Genomic DNA, 15761 nt, shown 5'->3' with positions numbered 1-15761 from the left:
GCGTGTTGCTTTGCATTGTGACTGTCTCAACCAGGACAGTCCATCTCTCCTTGGAGATGTGATTGTGTGCCCAGGCATCCTCCAGCACCCTGCAGCCCTGATCTGACTCCTCTCTCTGCAGACAAAACTCCCCAAGAGGTGACACATCTGGGAACACTGAAGAATGAAGTGGGATGTGCTTTCAAGTGCTATTCCATATATTATTCTCATATTCCCAATTTAATGTGAGCCAATCCTGTTCCAGTGTTGCCATTATTTTGCCTGTGAGTGTAACCAGGTCTGACAGCACCAGGATTGCTCCAGTCCTCACTCAGTGCTCTGCAGGGGCTCCTGAGAGCTGAAATACAACCAAACCTGAGCTCCTGGTGAAACAAAGGAGCCAGCATGGAAAGGGTGAAATCTGTGAGCACGTGGGCAGCAGGGATGGTGGGAAAGAGTCAGTCAGGCTTTGAGAAGAGCAAATCCTGCCCCACTGACCTGCTGATGCACAGCAATAAAAACCATGGGCACACCAAGGGAGAGGCCTGGCAGGCATCACTCCCAGAACTCCAAACAGCCCTTAACAAGGTGTGAACCCAGACATAGGTGTCAGTCAGGTTCAGCACCTCCAAGGGACAAGAGAAGTCAGGAAGCAGAAAGGGCTCTGCAGGGATGTCCTCTGCACCATCCCCATTTCCATGAGTGTGGAAGTGCAGGACTGTGAGGGAATGGGCTGCAGGCAGTGGCCAGGTGTGTGCTGCCCCTGCATGGCATCACCACTGGAATGGGAATATGGAATCAAAGGATCAATGTGGATCCAAGGACACTGGTCTGAGTGCAGCAGAGCAGGCACACACTCATGTCCCACCAGCTGTCATGCTGCTGTCCCACCAGCACCTTCCCAGTAATGCCTGGCTTCCTGCAATGCCAGCATCTTCCCAGGACTCACTAAAGCCAACCTGAACCCAGCAATTTCAAAAGCACACTGGGATCCCTCCAAAGGGGTCAGCATGGATTAGAAAGGTCTGAGGCTTTTACATGCCCTCAGATGGCTCCAGCAGCAGCACCTGCAGTACAAACCTCACACATCCCCGTCCCATGCCCTTAGTTCACAAATCCATCCTGTACAGATAGACTCACATCCAAATCCTTCACCTTAATGCCAACAACCAACAGCTCAGAACACCCAGGGCAGCTCTGCTGGGACTCTACCTTGGAGATGAAGACACCAGGCTCATGAATGCCGAAGGGATGGCTGGAGTGGTCACTGCCCCCGACGATGCTGAGGCCCAGGGGACCCCCTGCCTTCACCAGGTGGATTTCCTGAAGGGAACAAAAAGCAGTGTCAAAGGCCATGAAGGATGTCACCTACACACCACAATCACTGATAAACACAGAGTCAGGGCTGTTTTGGATGGGGTAAGCACAGGGTGAACACCCATGGGACAAGGGGGTTCCCCATGTGGGACTCCACAACCTGGAGAGGAGCTGGAATGGGGCTCCAGGAGAGCTGGAGAGGGATTTTGGGCAAGGGCCTGGAGTGACACACGGGGGAACAGGCTCTCCCTGAGAGTGGGCAGGGCTAGATGGGATATTGAAGAGAAATCCTTTCCTGTGAGGATGGGGTGACCCTGGTACAGGGTGCTCCAGAAGCTGTGGCTGCCCCATCCCTGGAAATTTTCAAGGCCAGGCTGGACAGGGCTTGAAGCAAGCTGGGGTTGTGGAATGTGTCCCTGCCCATGGCAGGGGGTGGGTCTGGATGGGCTTTCAGGTCCCTCCACCTCAAGCCTTTCTACAATGACACCTTCAGCCCCCAATAACCCTGCAGGTCTGTCCCCATCCCCACACCCATCTCTCAGTATTCCACCAAGCTCACCTCGATGGGGTACTGGTCACCCAGCCCCAATAACCCTCCAGGCTGATTCTCACCACATGACCCATCTTTCAGGGTTACACCATGCCCCCCAAGCCAAGCTCACCTCGATGGGGTACTGGTCCTCCAGCCCCAATAACCCAGCAGTCTGGTTCCCACCACAACACCCATAATTCAGGGTCACACCATGCCATCCAAAGCCAAGCTCACCTCGATGGGGTACTGGTCCTCCAGCCCCTTGCTCAGGAGGTGGTTCCTGGCTGCATCCTCGGGCAGGCTCAGGCTGTCCCCGGGTCCCGGTGGCGGGGAGTGCATGCGGGCGCGGGGCGAGCCCCCCTCGCCGGGCTGCTCCTCTGCCCTGGCCTCTCTCTCCACCAGCAGCACGATGGTGGGGGAGGCCGCGGTAAGCAGCGCTACGGCCTGATCATGCCTGGCTTCTGTCATGTCTACCCCATTGATCTAGAACAAAGCCGGCGTCAGGGCCGAGCCCTGCGAGCCCTGTCCTGCTGCCGCCTGTGCCCCACAGCACCTCGGGGGCTCCCAGCTCCCTCTGACCTGGCAAAGGGGCACAGGCACCTGGGAATCCCCACTGACCCCAGCTCCCTTCCTGCTCAGCTCTCCTGCCCCATTCCCCCATTCCCTGACACGGTGCTCCAGGGGCTCACACAGGCCAGGGGTGATGTTCCACCTGCCACAGCCAAACGTCTCCATGTGGGAGAGGCAAAACAGCAATTTCCAGCAGCAGTGCCACGACACAGGCACGTGCAGGAACAGCTGCTGCTGTGTCACTGAGGCAGCTGCCCTTATCTGTCACCCAAAGCCCTGACACAGACACCACGGGCACGATTTGGTGGCTGACAGGACCTGCCACTGGTCACTGCCCCACTGGCTGCCCATGCTGGCAGCTCTAAGGCATTAAAAGTGACCCCAGGTACAGGGAGATGTGAAAAAACAGAGAGCCTTTCCTACAAAATTAAGATTTACAACTGCCTCCCTAGAAACTCAAAGGATGTGACTGTTTTCCATGGATGTACAAGGGGCAGAAACTGAGCTGAGAGAACACAGCCAGAGCAACAAAACCAGACAGGAAAAAGCTGAAAATCAAAAAGTGTCTAGTCATTAGGTTCTGGAAAAGCTCTCCAAAATGAACATATGAAAAAAGGAGCTGCAAGATGGGCTTTCCTCAGCTCATGAAATAACGAGACTGTAACAGCCACAGCAACTGGGCCTTGTAGGCCAACTCCCCAGTGCCTGATCCCCAGAAATATTACTGTAACTCCCCAGCTCCTTCCCAAAGAGCAGTTTCTGGACTAGGCCGGCATGCAGGGCTTTGTCCGGACCCCCTGTGACCCATGGCTGTGGGTACTGCTCTCCTTAGACAGCCCAGTGTCACCTCTGCCGAGAGCACTGTCCCCAAAGGACAATTCTGGCATGAACCAGAAGGATACCAGGGCAGCAGCTGGCACATGCCCCCAGGAAGGGGAAGGATGAGAGGGACCAGGGCACAGGACAGGGCACCAAGCAGGAAAGGTGACAAATGAACCACACAGGTGGTGCACAGCCCCTAAGGGAGGGCAGGTCACAGACACACAGCTCAGACACCCCAGATGGACCCTCAGAGAGTCACCAAAAGCAATCACACAAAGGAATCAGCACATGGATCCTCCTCAAACAGTCACCAAAAGCAATCACACAAAGGAATCAGCACATGGATCCTCTCAAAGAGTCACCAAAAGCAATCACACAAAGGAATCCCCACATTAGAGAAGCATGACCAGACCTGGCAACCAGTCTGCAGAAGAAATGGGGATTATGAGGGGCTGTCTCAGCACATCTCTTTCAGGAAAGGGCCAAGTGGCTGCAGGAAGCTTGAGGGAGGTGTTGTGGGGATATGCAGCACTTGTTATGGGACGTTCAGCAGAACAGGAAGAGGGCTGGAGGTGAGGAACAAGCACTGGGAAATACAGGGGAGAACAGGAGGCTGCTGGTCTGTGCTGGTGTGGCCAAGCCCTGGGCCTGAGTGCACATCTGCTCTGCCTCTCCCCACATTCTGTATTTACTGGGCTAGCTCACTCTGTTCAGGGCACATGTGCAGAGCTGCTGGTAAAACTCAAGCTGGAACAGCCACCAAGCAGGAATCCAAAATGTGGGAAGACTCAAGAGGTGGCCCAGAGGCTGGATGAGAGGCTTGGGGGTGACCAGAGAGCCTGGGAGCCCTGTTTGCTGGAGCAGAGGCTGGAGAGCTGCAGGCAGCAGCCCTGACTGGGCTGAGTGATGGAGGAAGGATTTGTGCCATCACCCAGCAAGCTGAACCCTGATGAGCCAGAGGCAGCACCAGGCTGTGCTGCTGCCCTGTGAGCACCACCTGTGCTCAGGTGTGCACCTGCAAGGGCACTGCCCTGTCTTGCTCCCATGCTGATCTGGGACCAGCTGTGTCTGCCGCGTGTTCCACATCTGGAGCCTGGGACCAGCTGTGTCTGCCCCGTGTTCCACATCTGGAGCCTGCACTTTGCCCTGCTGATGGCTGAGCTGGAGCAGGGAAAGCAGCAGCTCTGTGTGCAGGGGACTGGGAAGGGAGGATTCCTGGGGTCCTCTGATGGTTAACAAAGGCAACACCCAGCAGAGACTTGGCTCTTTGGTTCTATCACCACATCTGTCTCAAATGTAACAGCCCCTGGAGCATTTCACCCAGTAACTCTCTCCTGTCTGGCAATCCTGGTGGCCACACAGCTTTTGTGGCAGCTGATTTTCCATGGCCTTTATCTAGCTGGAGAGCAAGGCCAGCCATGCAGCACGGCCCTCTGAGTGCCATGGGGAAGGGTAAGTGGCAGGGAACGATATTATTCTCTGTGTGCCAGGGAATTATATTATCCTGGCAAGTCTCTAAGGGGTCACACTGCATCATTAGGACTCCACGTGTCACCCACCACTATCCTACATCTCTCCAATGTCAGTTTTCTTCCCAGTCCCAAAAAAATCAGCTGCCCTTAGAAACTGCTCCCTGCTGGATTCCCATCCCACAGCTCCAGCTCTGCAGCACCCCCCAGCAGTGCCTGTCCAGAGTCTTCTCCCCCAAAACGAGTCCCAAGAGACACAGGAACACAGGGAATGAGTGACAGTCACTGGGCCATGTTGAGGGGTGTTAATTCAGTGGGACCCAGCTGGGCTCCTCAACCCCTGTGCTCAAAGCTCTCCGAAGAAAGCCAAAGGAATAATCCGAGTTCTTCTCCTGGGGACAAGTCCAGGAGGATTTAGAGCACAGGGGAAGAAAGGAAGCTGTATCTGTATCTTAAGAAAACAGAATTCTTTGGCAAAGTGAGAGCTGAGTGTGACCAGGAGAGCACAGCTTTGGAAATGCGCCCTGTACCCAGTGAGGTCCTCCCCTTCCCCATGGGGATACAGGCAACCTGCACCCACATCCTGGGAAACATGGCATCGTGGAAGATTTCCAACAAAAATGGAAAATTGCTGCTTCCAAATTGTGTAGGAAGCAGGCTTGGAAGTCCTGGGAGTGTTCTCCTGAAAGGTGACATGTTCCTGCATTCCTCAGAGGTGAGCATGGGATCTGAGCTTCAGCTGCTGCTCAGCACCAAACCTCTATAATGGTCACACACACCTGAGCATAGGGAACTGAGGGGTGTCAGGAGTAATGACCAAACCTCCATGGTCACACAGGGAACTGAGGGGTGTCAGGAATAATGACCAAACCCCCATGGTCACACACACCTGAGCACAGGAACTGAGGGGTGTCAGGAATAATGACCAAACCTGCACAGTCACACACACCTGAGCACAGGTAGCCAAGGGACTCCACTGGGGGTGACAGAAATAATGACAGCAGCACCTCAGCCACATCCAAATCCAGCAGAGGCCCCAGCTCTGTGAGCCCTGAACTCACACATCCCATGAGGAATCCATGCAAGCTATTACCAGGGAATTGGATCTGCTTTTCCTACAAAGCTGCCCATGGATATAAATAGAGCTGCTGAAGCAGGGTGGGGGCAGGTTTGACTTTTGAATCTGTTCTATGGTTTTGTGTCTCCTTTTTCCACAGGTCGAGCAAACCAATCCCAAATGATGAAATAATGGGCCTCACTATTACCTCTGCACCATAGAGCATCAAACCATGAACAAATCCAAAATACTCTGGCATTAATCAGGGTCAGGGCTTGATTTTGGGCAGTGGGGAGCACTAGGAGGGAGTGAGAGATGCCATACCACTTCAAGCTTGCTGTCAAGTGTCAGATCTGCCCTAAGACATTGTGCCTGAGCAAACCCAAGCCAGCCCCAGCCCAGGGATAGAGCAGACAGAAGCCAGCACTGACGAGGCTGTATCAGTGCTTACTCACGCCAGCGCTGTGCTCTCACCACAGCAGCTGGGCAGAAACCACCACCAGCACCAGGAGCTGGAGCTTCCCAGAGGCAGCATGCAGCGTGGGAGGAGGGTCAGGAGGCTGAGGAAGGCTCCCGCAGGAGGGGAGTGAGGAGTAGGAGGCAGAGACACAGGTGAGAGCAGTGAGATCCGCAGCGACAGCACGGCAGGGCCAGAGATCCACATGAGGCAGGGAAGCACTGGGGTACCCCTGTCCTGCTCCACAGCACCCTTGGGCAGCTCCCTCCACCCCACTGTGCCCCATGGTGCTCCCCACAGCACCCCTGGGCAGCTCCCTGTGTCCCAGCCCACCCCACTGTGCCCCATGGTGCTCCCCACAGCACCCCTGGGCAGCTCCCTGTGCTCCAGCCCACCCCACTGTGCCCCATGGGGCTCCCCCTCCCCGTGGTAGAGCCCCCCAGACTGGGCAGTGCTGCCGTGTCCCCTCTCTCCATGCCATCCCTTGGGGAAAGGGCAGGTGTAACTGCACCCAGCCCCAGACAGGGCAGAACCACCCACATTAACCGCTCTCCCAGCAGGCTCAGAGCTGAAGAAGGGACCCCAAAATGCAGCTCCAGGGGCAGAGGAGCAGCCCCTGCCCGGCACTCACCGAGATGACTCTGTCCCCAACGCGCAGGATCCCGTCCCGGTGCGCAGCTCCACCCTCTGCAATCCGGGAGATGAAGATGCCCTGCAGCACAGGCACAGGGTCACAGCAGCCCGGGCTGTCCCCAGACCCAGCTCTCAGTCCTCCCCCCTGCCCTGACCCTTCCCCTTCTACACAAACCCGCTGCTCCCAGAGCCCCTGGCAGCAAATCCTCCCGGGGCCCAGGGCCTGGAATCTGTGCCAGGAGGGCAGCAGTAGGATTGGATGTCACTGGCACGGATTCGGAGCCACAGCCACCCTCCTTCTATAAAAAAGACAGAGAGGGACTTGGACATGGGCCTGGAGTGACAGCACAAGGGGAATGGCTTCCCAGTGCCAGAGAGCAGGGCTGGATGGGATATTGGGCAGGAATATTCCCCTGTGAGGGTGTGAGGCCCTGGCACAGGGTGCCCAGAGCAGCTGTGGCTACCCCTGCATCCCTGCAAATGTTGAAGGCCATGGTGGGCAGGACTTGGAGCAAACTGGCACAGCGGAATCTGCCCACCACAAGGTGAGGTTTAAGGCCCCTCCAAATGCAAACCATCCCAGAATTCTGTGATCCCCTGACTTTAGAGCACCCAGCCCAGCAGCCCATGGCCAGGCTGCCCTGCTGCACGCCCGGGGATGAGGATTTGGGTCCCAGGGCCCAGACTGACCGTGTCCCCAGCCCGGTAGGGCATGGAGCCCTTGCTCAGAGCAGCTGTGGCTGCTCCTGGATCCCTGGCAGTGCCCGAGGCCAAGCTGGATGGGACATTGGGAATGAGGAATTGTTCCCTTTGAGGGTGGTTTGGCCCTGGCACAGAGCAGCTGTGGCTGTCCCTGGATCCCTGCAAGTGTTGAAGGCCATGGTCACTGGAGCAAACTGGCACAGTGGAACCTGCTCACCACAAGGTGAGGTTTAAGGTCCCTCCAAACCCTGCCCAGCAGCTCAGGGCCAGGCTTCCCTGCTGCACGCCCAGGGATGCGGATCTGGGTCCCAGGGATGAGGATCTGGGGTCCCCAGGGACGAGGACCTGGGTCCCAGGGCCCGCACTGACCGTGTCCCCGGCCCGGTAGGGCGTGGAGCCCTTGCCGCCGGCGATGCTGAAGCCCAGCCCCTTCTCGTTGCGCATGAGGCAGGTGGAGAAGCGCTCGGCGGCCGCCTCGGGGCCCTCGGGGAAGCGCAGCCCCCCGCGCCGCTCCCGCGGGCTGTAGTCGTCCTCGGGCCGCAGCGGGGTCACCGTGATGGCGTTCTCGGGCTCCACCATCCGCTCCCGCAGCACCGTCATGGACACCGAGCTGCCCGAGCCCCGCAGCGCCTCCACCGCCACGTGGTGCTCGGCACAGTGCAGGGACACGCCGTTCACCTGGGCATGGGGACAGAGACAGACTGACTGCTGTGAGACTGAACCCTGACCAACACACACAGCCCTGACCAACCTCACACAGTGCAGCGACACGCCATTCACCTGGGCATGGGGGGAGAGAGAGAGAGAGACAGACTGCTGTGAGACTGAGCCCAACCTCACAGTGCAGGGACACGCCATTTACCTGGGCATGGAGAGATAGATAGCTGTGAGACTGAGCCCAACACAGAGAGCAACCTCACACAGTGCACCAGCACGCCATTCACCTAGGCACGGAGAGACAGTGTGCTGTGAGACTGAGATACAGCCCAAACACAGCCTGTCCTGACCAACACACAGCCTGTGTGCTGTGAGACTGAGACAGAGCCCAAACACAGCCTGTCCTGACCAACACACACAGTACAGGGACACGCCGTTCACCTGGGCACAGGGGGAGAGAGACAGACAGACTGCCGTGAGACACACAGTCCAACAAACACAGCCCTGACCAACACACACAGTGCAGGGACACGTCGTTCACCTGGGCATGGGGAAAGTGACAGTATGTCCTGACACAGAACCCAACAAACACAGAGTCCAGTGAACACAGAGCTCTGACCAATACAGAGCCCCAACCTCACACACAGCCTGTCCTGATATAGTGCCCCGACCAACACAGAGCCCAGCAAACACAGAGCCCTGGTGTCACACACAGCCAGCCCTCACACCTAGCCCAACCTGTACAGAGCCCTGACCTCACACCCAGCACAGCCTACACAGAGCCCTGACCTCAAACACAGCCTCACCTCACACCCAGTGTCCCCTCACACTCAGCCCACCCTCACATCCAGACTCCACATCCAGCCCACTCACAGAACCTCAACCTCAAACAGCCTCAACCTACACAGAGCCCCAGCCTCACACTCAGCATCCTCTAACACACAGCCCCGGTCCCACACTCAGTGTCCACTCACACCCAGCCCAATCTCACACAGCCCCAGTCTCACACCCATCCCAGCCCAACCACTGCTGCCCAAGGGAGCTGGCCCAGCCCCTCACACCCCACCTGGGCCCGGTCCCACAGGTGTGCCCAGACCTCTGGGAGGTTTTACTGCCTTCCCACAGCACCTGCAACCTGTCCCAGGCCAGGCCAACCAAGCAAAGGCCCTTCCAGAGGAATTCCTTCCCCACAGGGAGTCCTGAATTCCCTACACCTGTATCATCCCCACAGGTAACATCCCAGACAGATAACCCCACACAGAACCATCTCCACCAACACAATTCAGCACAGTTCAACACAAGGCTGACCCCTGTCCATCTTCCAGGAGGGACATGGAGCTGCTCACAGCCCTGGAACACCCAGAGCTGTCAGTGTGACAGAGCCCTCGGTGTGGGGATGTCACAGAGCACATCATCTCCAGGGTGGCACAAAAGGGAGGACCAGGGGGTTAGCCCAGCAGCCTGGGCTGGTGGAAGGTGCTCCTGCCCATGGCAGAGGTGAAATGAGATGAGCTTTAATGTCCTCTCCCACCCAAACAATCCCCATGGCTGGCTCCCTGGGTAAGAAGTTATTTACAGGGTTCACTTTTGCTCTGCCCAGGTATGTGCTCTTTTATTGTATTTACTCCCACCTGGGCCACACAACACTTCAGAGCTGGGCCAGAGCAAATGCAGGAGCTTATAAAGCAACAAAATATTCACGGTAACATAAATTAAACAACCATCTCTCAGCCAAAGGGATTTTGTTTAGCTCTTACACATCTTGGTCTATAACATGTCTGATGCAAATCCATTCCCAATCATCTCACACCTCCCTGTCACAGACATCTTTTATGAAAAATCCTTTCCTTAGGATTTTTCCTCCTGAGAAGCTGGGAGGCCTCAGGAACAAATGTAAACAATGATTATCTGCTGCTGTGGAATGCAACAGGTGCATCTGTGATTGGTCTCATAGAGTTGTTTCTGATTAATGGCCAATCACAGTCAGCTGGCTGGGACTTTCTGTCTGAGCCACAAGCCTTTGTTATCTGAGCCACAAGCCTTTGTTATCATTCTTTCTTTTTCTATTCTTAGGATTTCATCAGAAGGCTAGCTTTCTTCTATTCTTTTAGTATAGTTTTAATATACTATATATCATAAAATAATAAATCAGCCTTCTGAAACATGGAGTCAGATCCTCATCTCTCCCCCCACCCTCAGACCCCTGTGAACACGGTCACACCTCCCCTCCAAGCCATCAGCAGCAGCATTTGCTGTGCCAGGAGCCAGTGCTTACCTCCAGGAGCTTGTCACCAACACGGACCCCTGCCCGAGCTGCAGGACCCTCCTCGGACACGCGGGAGATGAAGATGCCCTGCAAACAAAACCCTCTGTTCATGGAGAGCCCATTCCTCACCCCTCTGCAGGGCAGGGACCCCTCAGCCCCAGCCCCTGGCCAGTCCTGAACCCACAATGAGGGGAGGACATGGCAGCTCAGGAGCTGGGGAGAAGGAACAGAAACCCCAAGGTGACAAGGGGGACAGAAACCCCATGGCAGGGCTGCCCCAAGGTGACAAGAGGGGGACAGAAGCCTCATGGCAAGGCTGCCCCAGGTGAGCCACAAGACCAGGGAATGACACCTTAACCCTCTTCCAGTGGAACTGGCATCACAGGATGGAGCTGATGCCACCAGGTGGGGAACAACCCCACACTCTGTGCCCCACAGCTGGGGAGGAACCCCTGCTTCCATGGCAGCTCCAGCTCAGACCATCCTGGCTCAGGGGCAGGGGTCTGCTCCATCCCACCACCATGGCTCATCCAGCTCATCCCCCATATCCTGCTGGGGTCTGCTCCACGCCACCACCATGGCTCATCCAGCTCATTCCTCATCCTGCTCCACCCCACCACCCTCCCTTTGGGAGCATCCAGGACTGCTCCCACCTGGCCCAAAACTCCCACGAGGGACACCCCGTCCCCAGCAGAGCTGGCTCACCAGTGACAGGGGCAGTGACAGAGCCAGGCCTTACCTCGTCATCCCCCTTGTAGGGCGTGGAGCCCTTGCCCCCGGCGATGCTGATTCCCAGCCCGCCCGTCTGCCGCACGATGGTCAGGGTCAGCTGCAACACAAGGGACAGGGTCAGGGCACCCAGAGCCAGGGACAGCTCCTCTGCAGGGAAAACAGCAGCTCTGGGCCATCTCCTGGCACTGGGGGGGCTGTGACAGGGACAGGACATGGGTCAGGGCACCCACAGCCAAGTACGGCTCCCTTGCATGGAAAACAGCAACTCTGGGCCATCTCCTGGCACTGGGGGGGCGGGCTGGGACCTAAAGGGAACCTGTGGGACACACTGGGGGTGCTCTGGCACCTGTGGGACACACTGGGGGTGCTCTGGCACTCATGCCTCAGAGGCAGCAACCCCATAACCCACGGAACACACCAATCGCTTCCCACAGCTGAGCCCCGAGCCAACAGCCAGCTTGCCCACAGTGGGCACAGCAGAGGGGATTCCAGCACAAGGCAAACTGGGCAGCCAGTTTGGACTGGAACTGGATCACAGGACAGGGACAGTGCTCACACCACAGCCTGGCTCTGCCAGGGCTCCCTCTGAGTGTAATTCCAGCACCCCAGGGGCATTCCAGGCCACCCCAGAGCAGTGTGCAGTGACCAGGATGGCACCTTGTCCAGAATACTCTGGACGGACACTGGGCTTTGTTGTATTGATGGAAATCAACACGCAACTCCAAAAACCCCAGATGCTCTGCTCCCCTCTGCCCCAGCTGCTCAGGATCACAGCTGAGCAATCCACAAGTCTTCTCCTTCCTACCTCCCACCTCCACACACCCAGCCATGCTGATGTGACTCAGACTGAAGCTGTTTCTTTTAGGGACACCAGCACGAGCCATTCCCAATGCCACAGTCAGGAGAAGGAAGACAGGGAGCACGTGGTAGGACACAGGGAAAGGAACAGGACAGACAGGACTCTCTCAGGGCCAAGGAGCTGGGGAGCTCAGTGACAGAAATGAGCACAGAGAACCAAACTGGCTGTCCTCCATGTCACCTCTTTGTGAGCAAAGCCCAGGATGGAGAGAGGCTGCTGCAGAGATTCAGGTGTGTCGCTCGTTGCCACAGCATGGGCAGCAAAGGAAGCAGGGATCATCTTCCTTAACATCTCCCTTCCAACCCCCTTTCACTTCTGCAGTGACAGAACCAACATCTTGTGGAGCTCCATATTTGTTGTCTTATACATCAAGAGTTCTTCTATCATTATGGTGCAAGGGTTACATGTCACCAGAGTTTCATACCTCCTCAATGTTTCTCATAGGCAGCTCCTCCAGCACTGACTGTTCCTGGTCCTTGCAGCAGCCACCTAACTCCAGATCCCACCAATCCACTCTTTTGTAACACTGGTCTTATTGGCTAGAGGTGTGGCCTGTTAACATCAGGCCTGCTCCTAATCTTTAGTAATTGGTTCAGCTGCAACTCTTCAGGGGATAAGATTACATTCTGTACCACCTTCATTGACCCATACTGTATCCCCCTACACATGTTCTGCTAAGGCTAAAACAAAACCCAAACCAAAATCCCCTGCAGGAAATGTGGGACAAGCTGAGTGCTCTGCTCGGCCAGCTCCTCTGGTGCCCAGATTACAGCACAGCAGAACACTGAGGGATCATCCCAGGGAAATCCCTGGTTCCAGACCTGCCATCACCTCACTGTGCAAGAGCCAGAAACTGAGTCAAATTCCAAGTTTTGGAATACCCAATCGAGACAGAAATGGGGTGGTGAGGAGACAGCACCAAGACAGCCCAACTCAAACCAGCTCCTGACCAGACAATGCTTCTTCCATGATTCTATTAGGGACTAACTAAAAAACCCTTGTTTTTCCACCCAGACTCACTGGACTCTAGAAATGCTCTGAAGACTCACAGCTGTACTGTCCAAGGAGTGCTCAGACCATGCTCCCAGGCACATGGGAGGATTTTTGGGGTTGTTCTGTGCAGGGCCAGAAGCTGGACTTGAGGATCCTGGTGATCAGGAAATTGTGTAATTCTATGTTCAACACAAACGTTTCTAAGATTGACAGCAATCCGGGGCTTCAGGCAAGAATTACAGGAATTTACAGGAATGACAGCAAACCAGAGCTTTAGGCAGAGATTACAGGATTGACAGCAATCCAGGGCTTCAGGCAGGGACTGCAGGAATGACAGCAAACCAGAGATTACAGGAATGAGAGCAAACCAGGGCTTCAGGCAGAGATTGCAGGAATTTACAGGAATGACAGCAAACCAGGGCTTCAGGCAGGGATTACAGGATTGACAGTAAAACAAGGGCTTCAGGCAGGGATTACAGGAATTATAGCAAAAAAGAAATGACAGCCAACCAGGGATTGCAGTAATGACAGCAAACCAGGGCTTCAGGCAGGGATTACAAGAATTACAGCAAACCAGGGATTACAAGAATGTCAGCAAAGCAAGGATTACAGGACAGCAAACCAGGGCTTCAGGCAGGGATTGCAGGAATTACAGCAAACCAAGGCTTCAGGCAGGGATTACAGACTGGTCTAAGAGCAGGATCCTGGTGTTTCCCAGGTCTGGTCAGGGCCCAGATCCATTGGACAGGATCATGGTTTTGGATAATGATTGAGGACTGTCTGATGTCACTGGTCACAGAATGTCACTTCCAGCTGCATGGGAAGCTGATGCTGTAAACTAACAGAGAGGTATGCCACAAACCCCTTGGATTTCACAAGAAACCCCCTGGATTTCACCCCTCAAATTCAGCAAACCAGTCTAGAAATAGGGAGAAACCTGCTAGAAAAGCCAACTGGCCTGATGGGGAGGAACCTTCTGTCCATCAATGTGAAAAGCAAAACCCCAAGGAGAAAACAAGCCAGATTAAAAATGCTGGGACAACTGCAGCAGAGGAGCTTGAATTATATATGAGTATATGTAGGCTGAAAAGATTTCAAATTCCCAAGAAAATCACACAAAAGCCAGTGTGGTGAGATTGGTTGGATGGATGTTTGAGTAGGCATGAACCTCAAGAAGAAGGACCTGGATCCAGCAGCCTGGAATGGCCCTTCAAGGTGCAGCTCAGGCTGTTTCTGGCTCTAAACCCTGAAGCTCTTTGTTCCCCCAAGTCCCTCTTTCCTAAGGCTGCTCTGGGACTGCCACAAAACCACACAGAAACCACTGAAACCAGAGCACAGAGCTGCCCCAGCAGGGACAGCTCAGCTCCCTCCTTGCCATTGCTCCTGCCATGGATTTCAAAGGGCATTTTATCCTTTGTGTACTTTACCCTTTTTGTATTTTCCCCCAAAGACAGGGACCCACCCACAGCCCCTCTCAGATGATCTGATCTGAGCTGATTTTCACCAAAACTCAGTGCTTCTCCCTCTGCAGAAAGCACAAACCTTCATGGAGAGCACACCATGCTCCCAGGTCCTCAGCAGGGAACAGCCCTGCAGGAAAAGTGCTGCAGCGCCAGGGGAAAGTGGGGAAATTGGAAAAGCTGCCACACTTTGAGCTGCCATGTCGCAGACATCTTTTATAAAAAATCCTTTCCTTAGGATTTTTCCTCCTGAGAAGCTGGGAGGCCTCAGGAACAAAATGTAAACAATGGTTATCTGCTGCTGTGGAATGCAACAGGTGCATCTGTGATTGGTCTCATGTGGTTGTTTCTAATTAATGGCCAAGCACAGTGAGCTGGCTGGGACTCTCTGTCCCAGCCACAAACCTTTGTTATCATTCCTTCTTCTTCTATTCTTAGCTGGCCTTCTGATGAAATCCTTCCTTCTATTCTTTTAGTATAGTTTTATTATAATATATAACATAAAATAATAAATCAGCCTTCTGAAACATGGAGTCAGATCCTCGTCTCTTCCCTCAACCTGAGACCTCTGTGAACATGGCCACACTGCCATCCTTCACCCTGGGATCCCACTGGGAACCCATTCACCATCAGTGGCACCAAATACACCCAGCAGTTTCATCCCTTGTGCACCTCAGCTTGTTCCACATCCTGCCTGTGCCTCTTTGGGGACACACCAAACACACCCAGGGAAGCAGTTCCACCCTGTGCCTCTTTGGGGACACACCAAGCATGACCCAGGGCCACCTCAACCCAGTTCTCGTATGGCTTTTGGTGTAACTGTCTTTTAACATGGAATCATGGAATGGTTTGGGTGAAAAATGCATGTATTTTATCATTGGCTTTTCCCAAATATTAAAATGAGTATTATATGTGTTGTGTTAGAAAGTAATGCTGTATTAATTCTCTTAAGTAGTGTGTTAAATATAGTTTTAGGTTATAAAAAATGTTAAAATACAAACTATGCTTTGTAGGATGTTTTTTTTAAAGAAAGGACTTGCAGCGAGATAGCAGCCACAGGACACCTGAATCTTTCAGAGAAAGAGAATTCATTGCTCCATTATCAGAAGAAATGAACTTCTTCCCACCTCAAAGGCGCTGTCAGGATTCAGAGGAAGCAGCTGACACTGCCCAGACAGAATCCTGTGTTTGAATGCAATTTATGCATCATGGATGAGGTGTATGAATATGCAACAGGCTGCTGCTTTTAAGGGTTA

The 15761-nt window shown here is 54.5% G+C and overlaps 1 protein-coding gene across 2 annotated transcripts in view; it reads right to left on the bottom strand.

Annotated features, from left to right (window-relative positions):
• Positions 1–15761, bottom strand: part of SCRIB (scribble planar cell polarity protein) — a 128287-nt gene that overhangs the window by 55782 nt on the left and 56744 nt on the right. For both annotated transcript variants that reach the window (XM_058802379.1, XM_058802370.1), the window contains exons 17-22: positions 11201–11290; positions 10471–10548; positions 7908–8216; positions 6835–6915; positions 2063–2311; positions 1192–1302 (exon numbers count right to left, since the gene is read on the bottom strand). In XM_058802379.1, coding sequence (XP_058658362.1) covers positions 1192–1302; positions 2063–2311; positions 6835–6915; positions 7908–8216; positions 10471–10548; positions 11201–11290 — 918 coding nt within the window. The remainder of the gene's footprint in view (positions 1–1191; positions 1303–2062; positions 2312–6834; positions 6916–7907; positions 8217–10470; positions 10549–11200; positions 11291–15761) is intronic.

The sequence above is a fragment of the Ammospiza caudacuta genome, chromosome 1 (genome assembly GCF_027887145.1).
Source record: "Ammospiza caudacuta isolate bAmmCau1 chromosome 1, bAmmCau1.pri, whole genome shotgun sequence".
Lineage (NCBI taxonomy): Eukaryota > Metazoa > Chordata > Aves > Passeriformes > Passerellidae > Ammospiza > Ammospiza caudacuta.
Note: the sequence above shows the minus strand (reverse complement) of the source record. Positions and strands in the feature narration are given on the sequence as shown.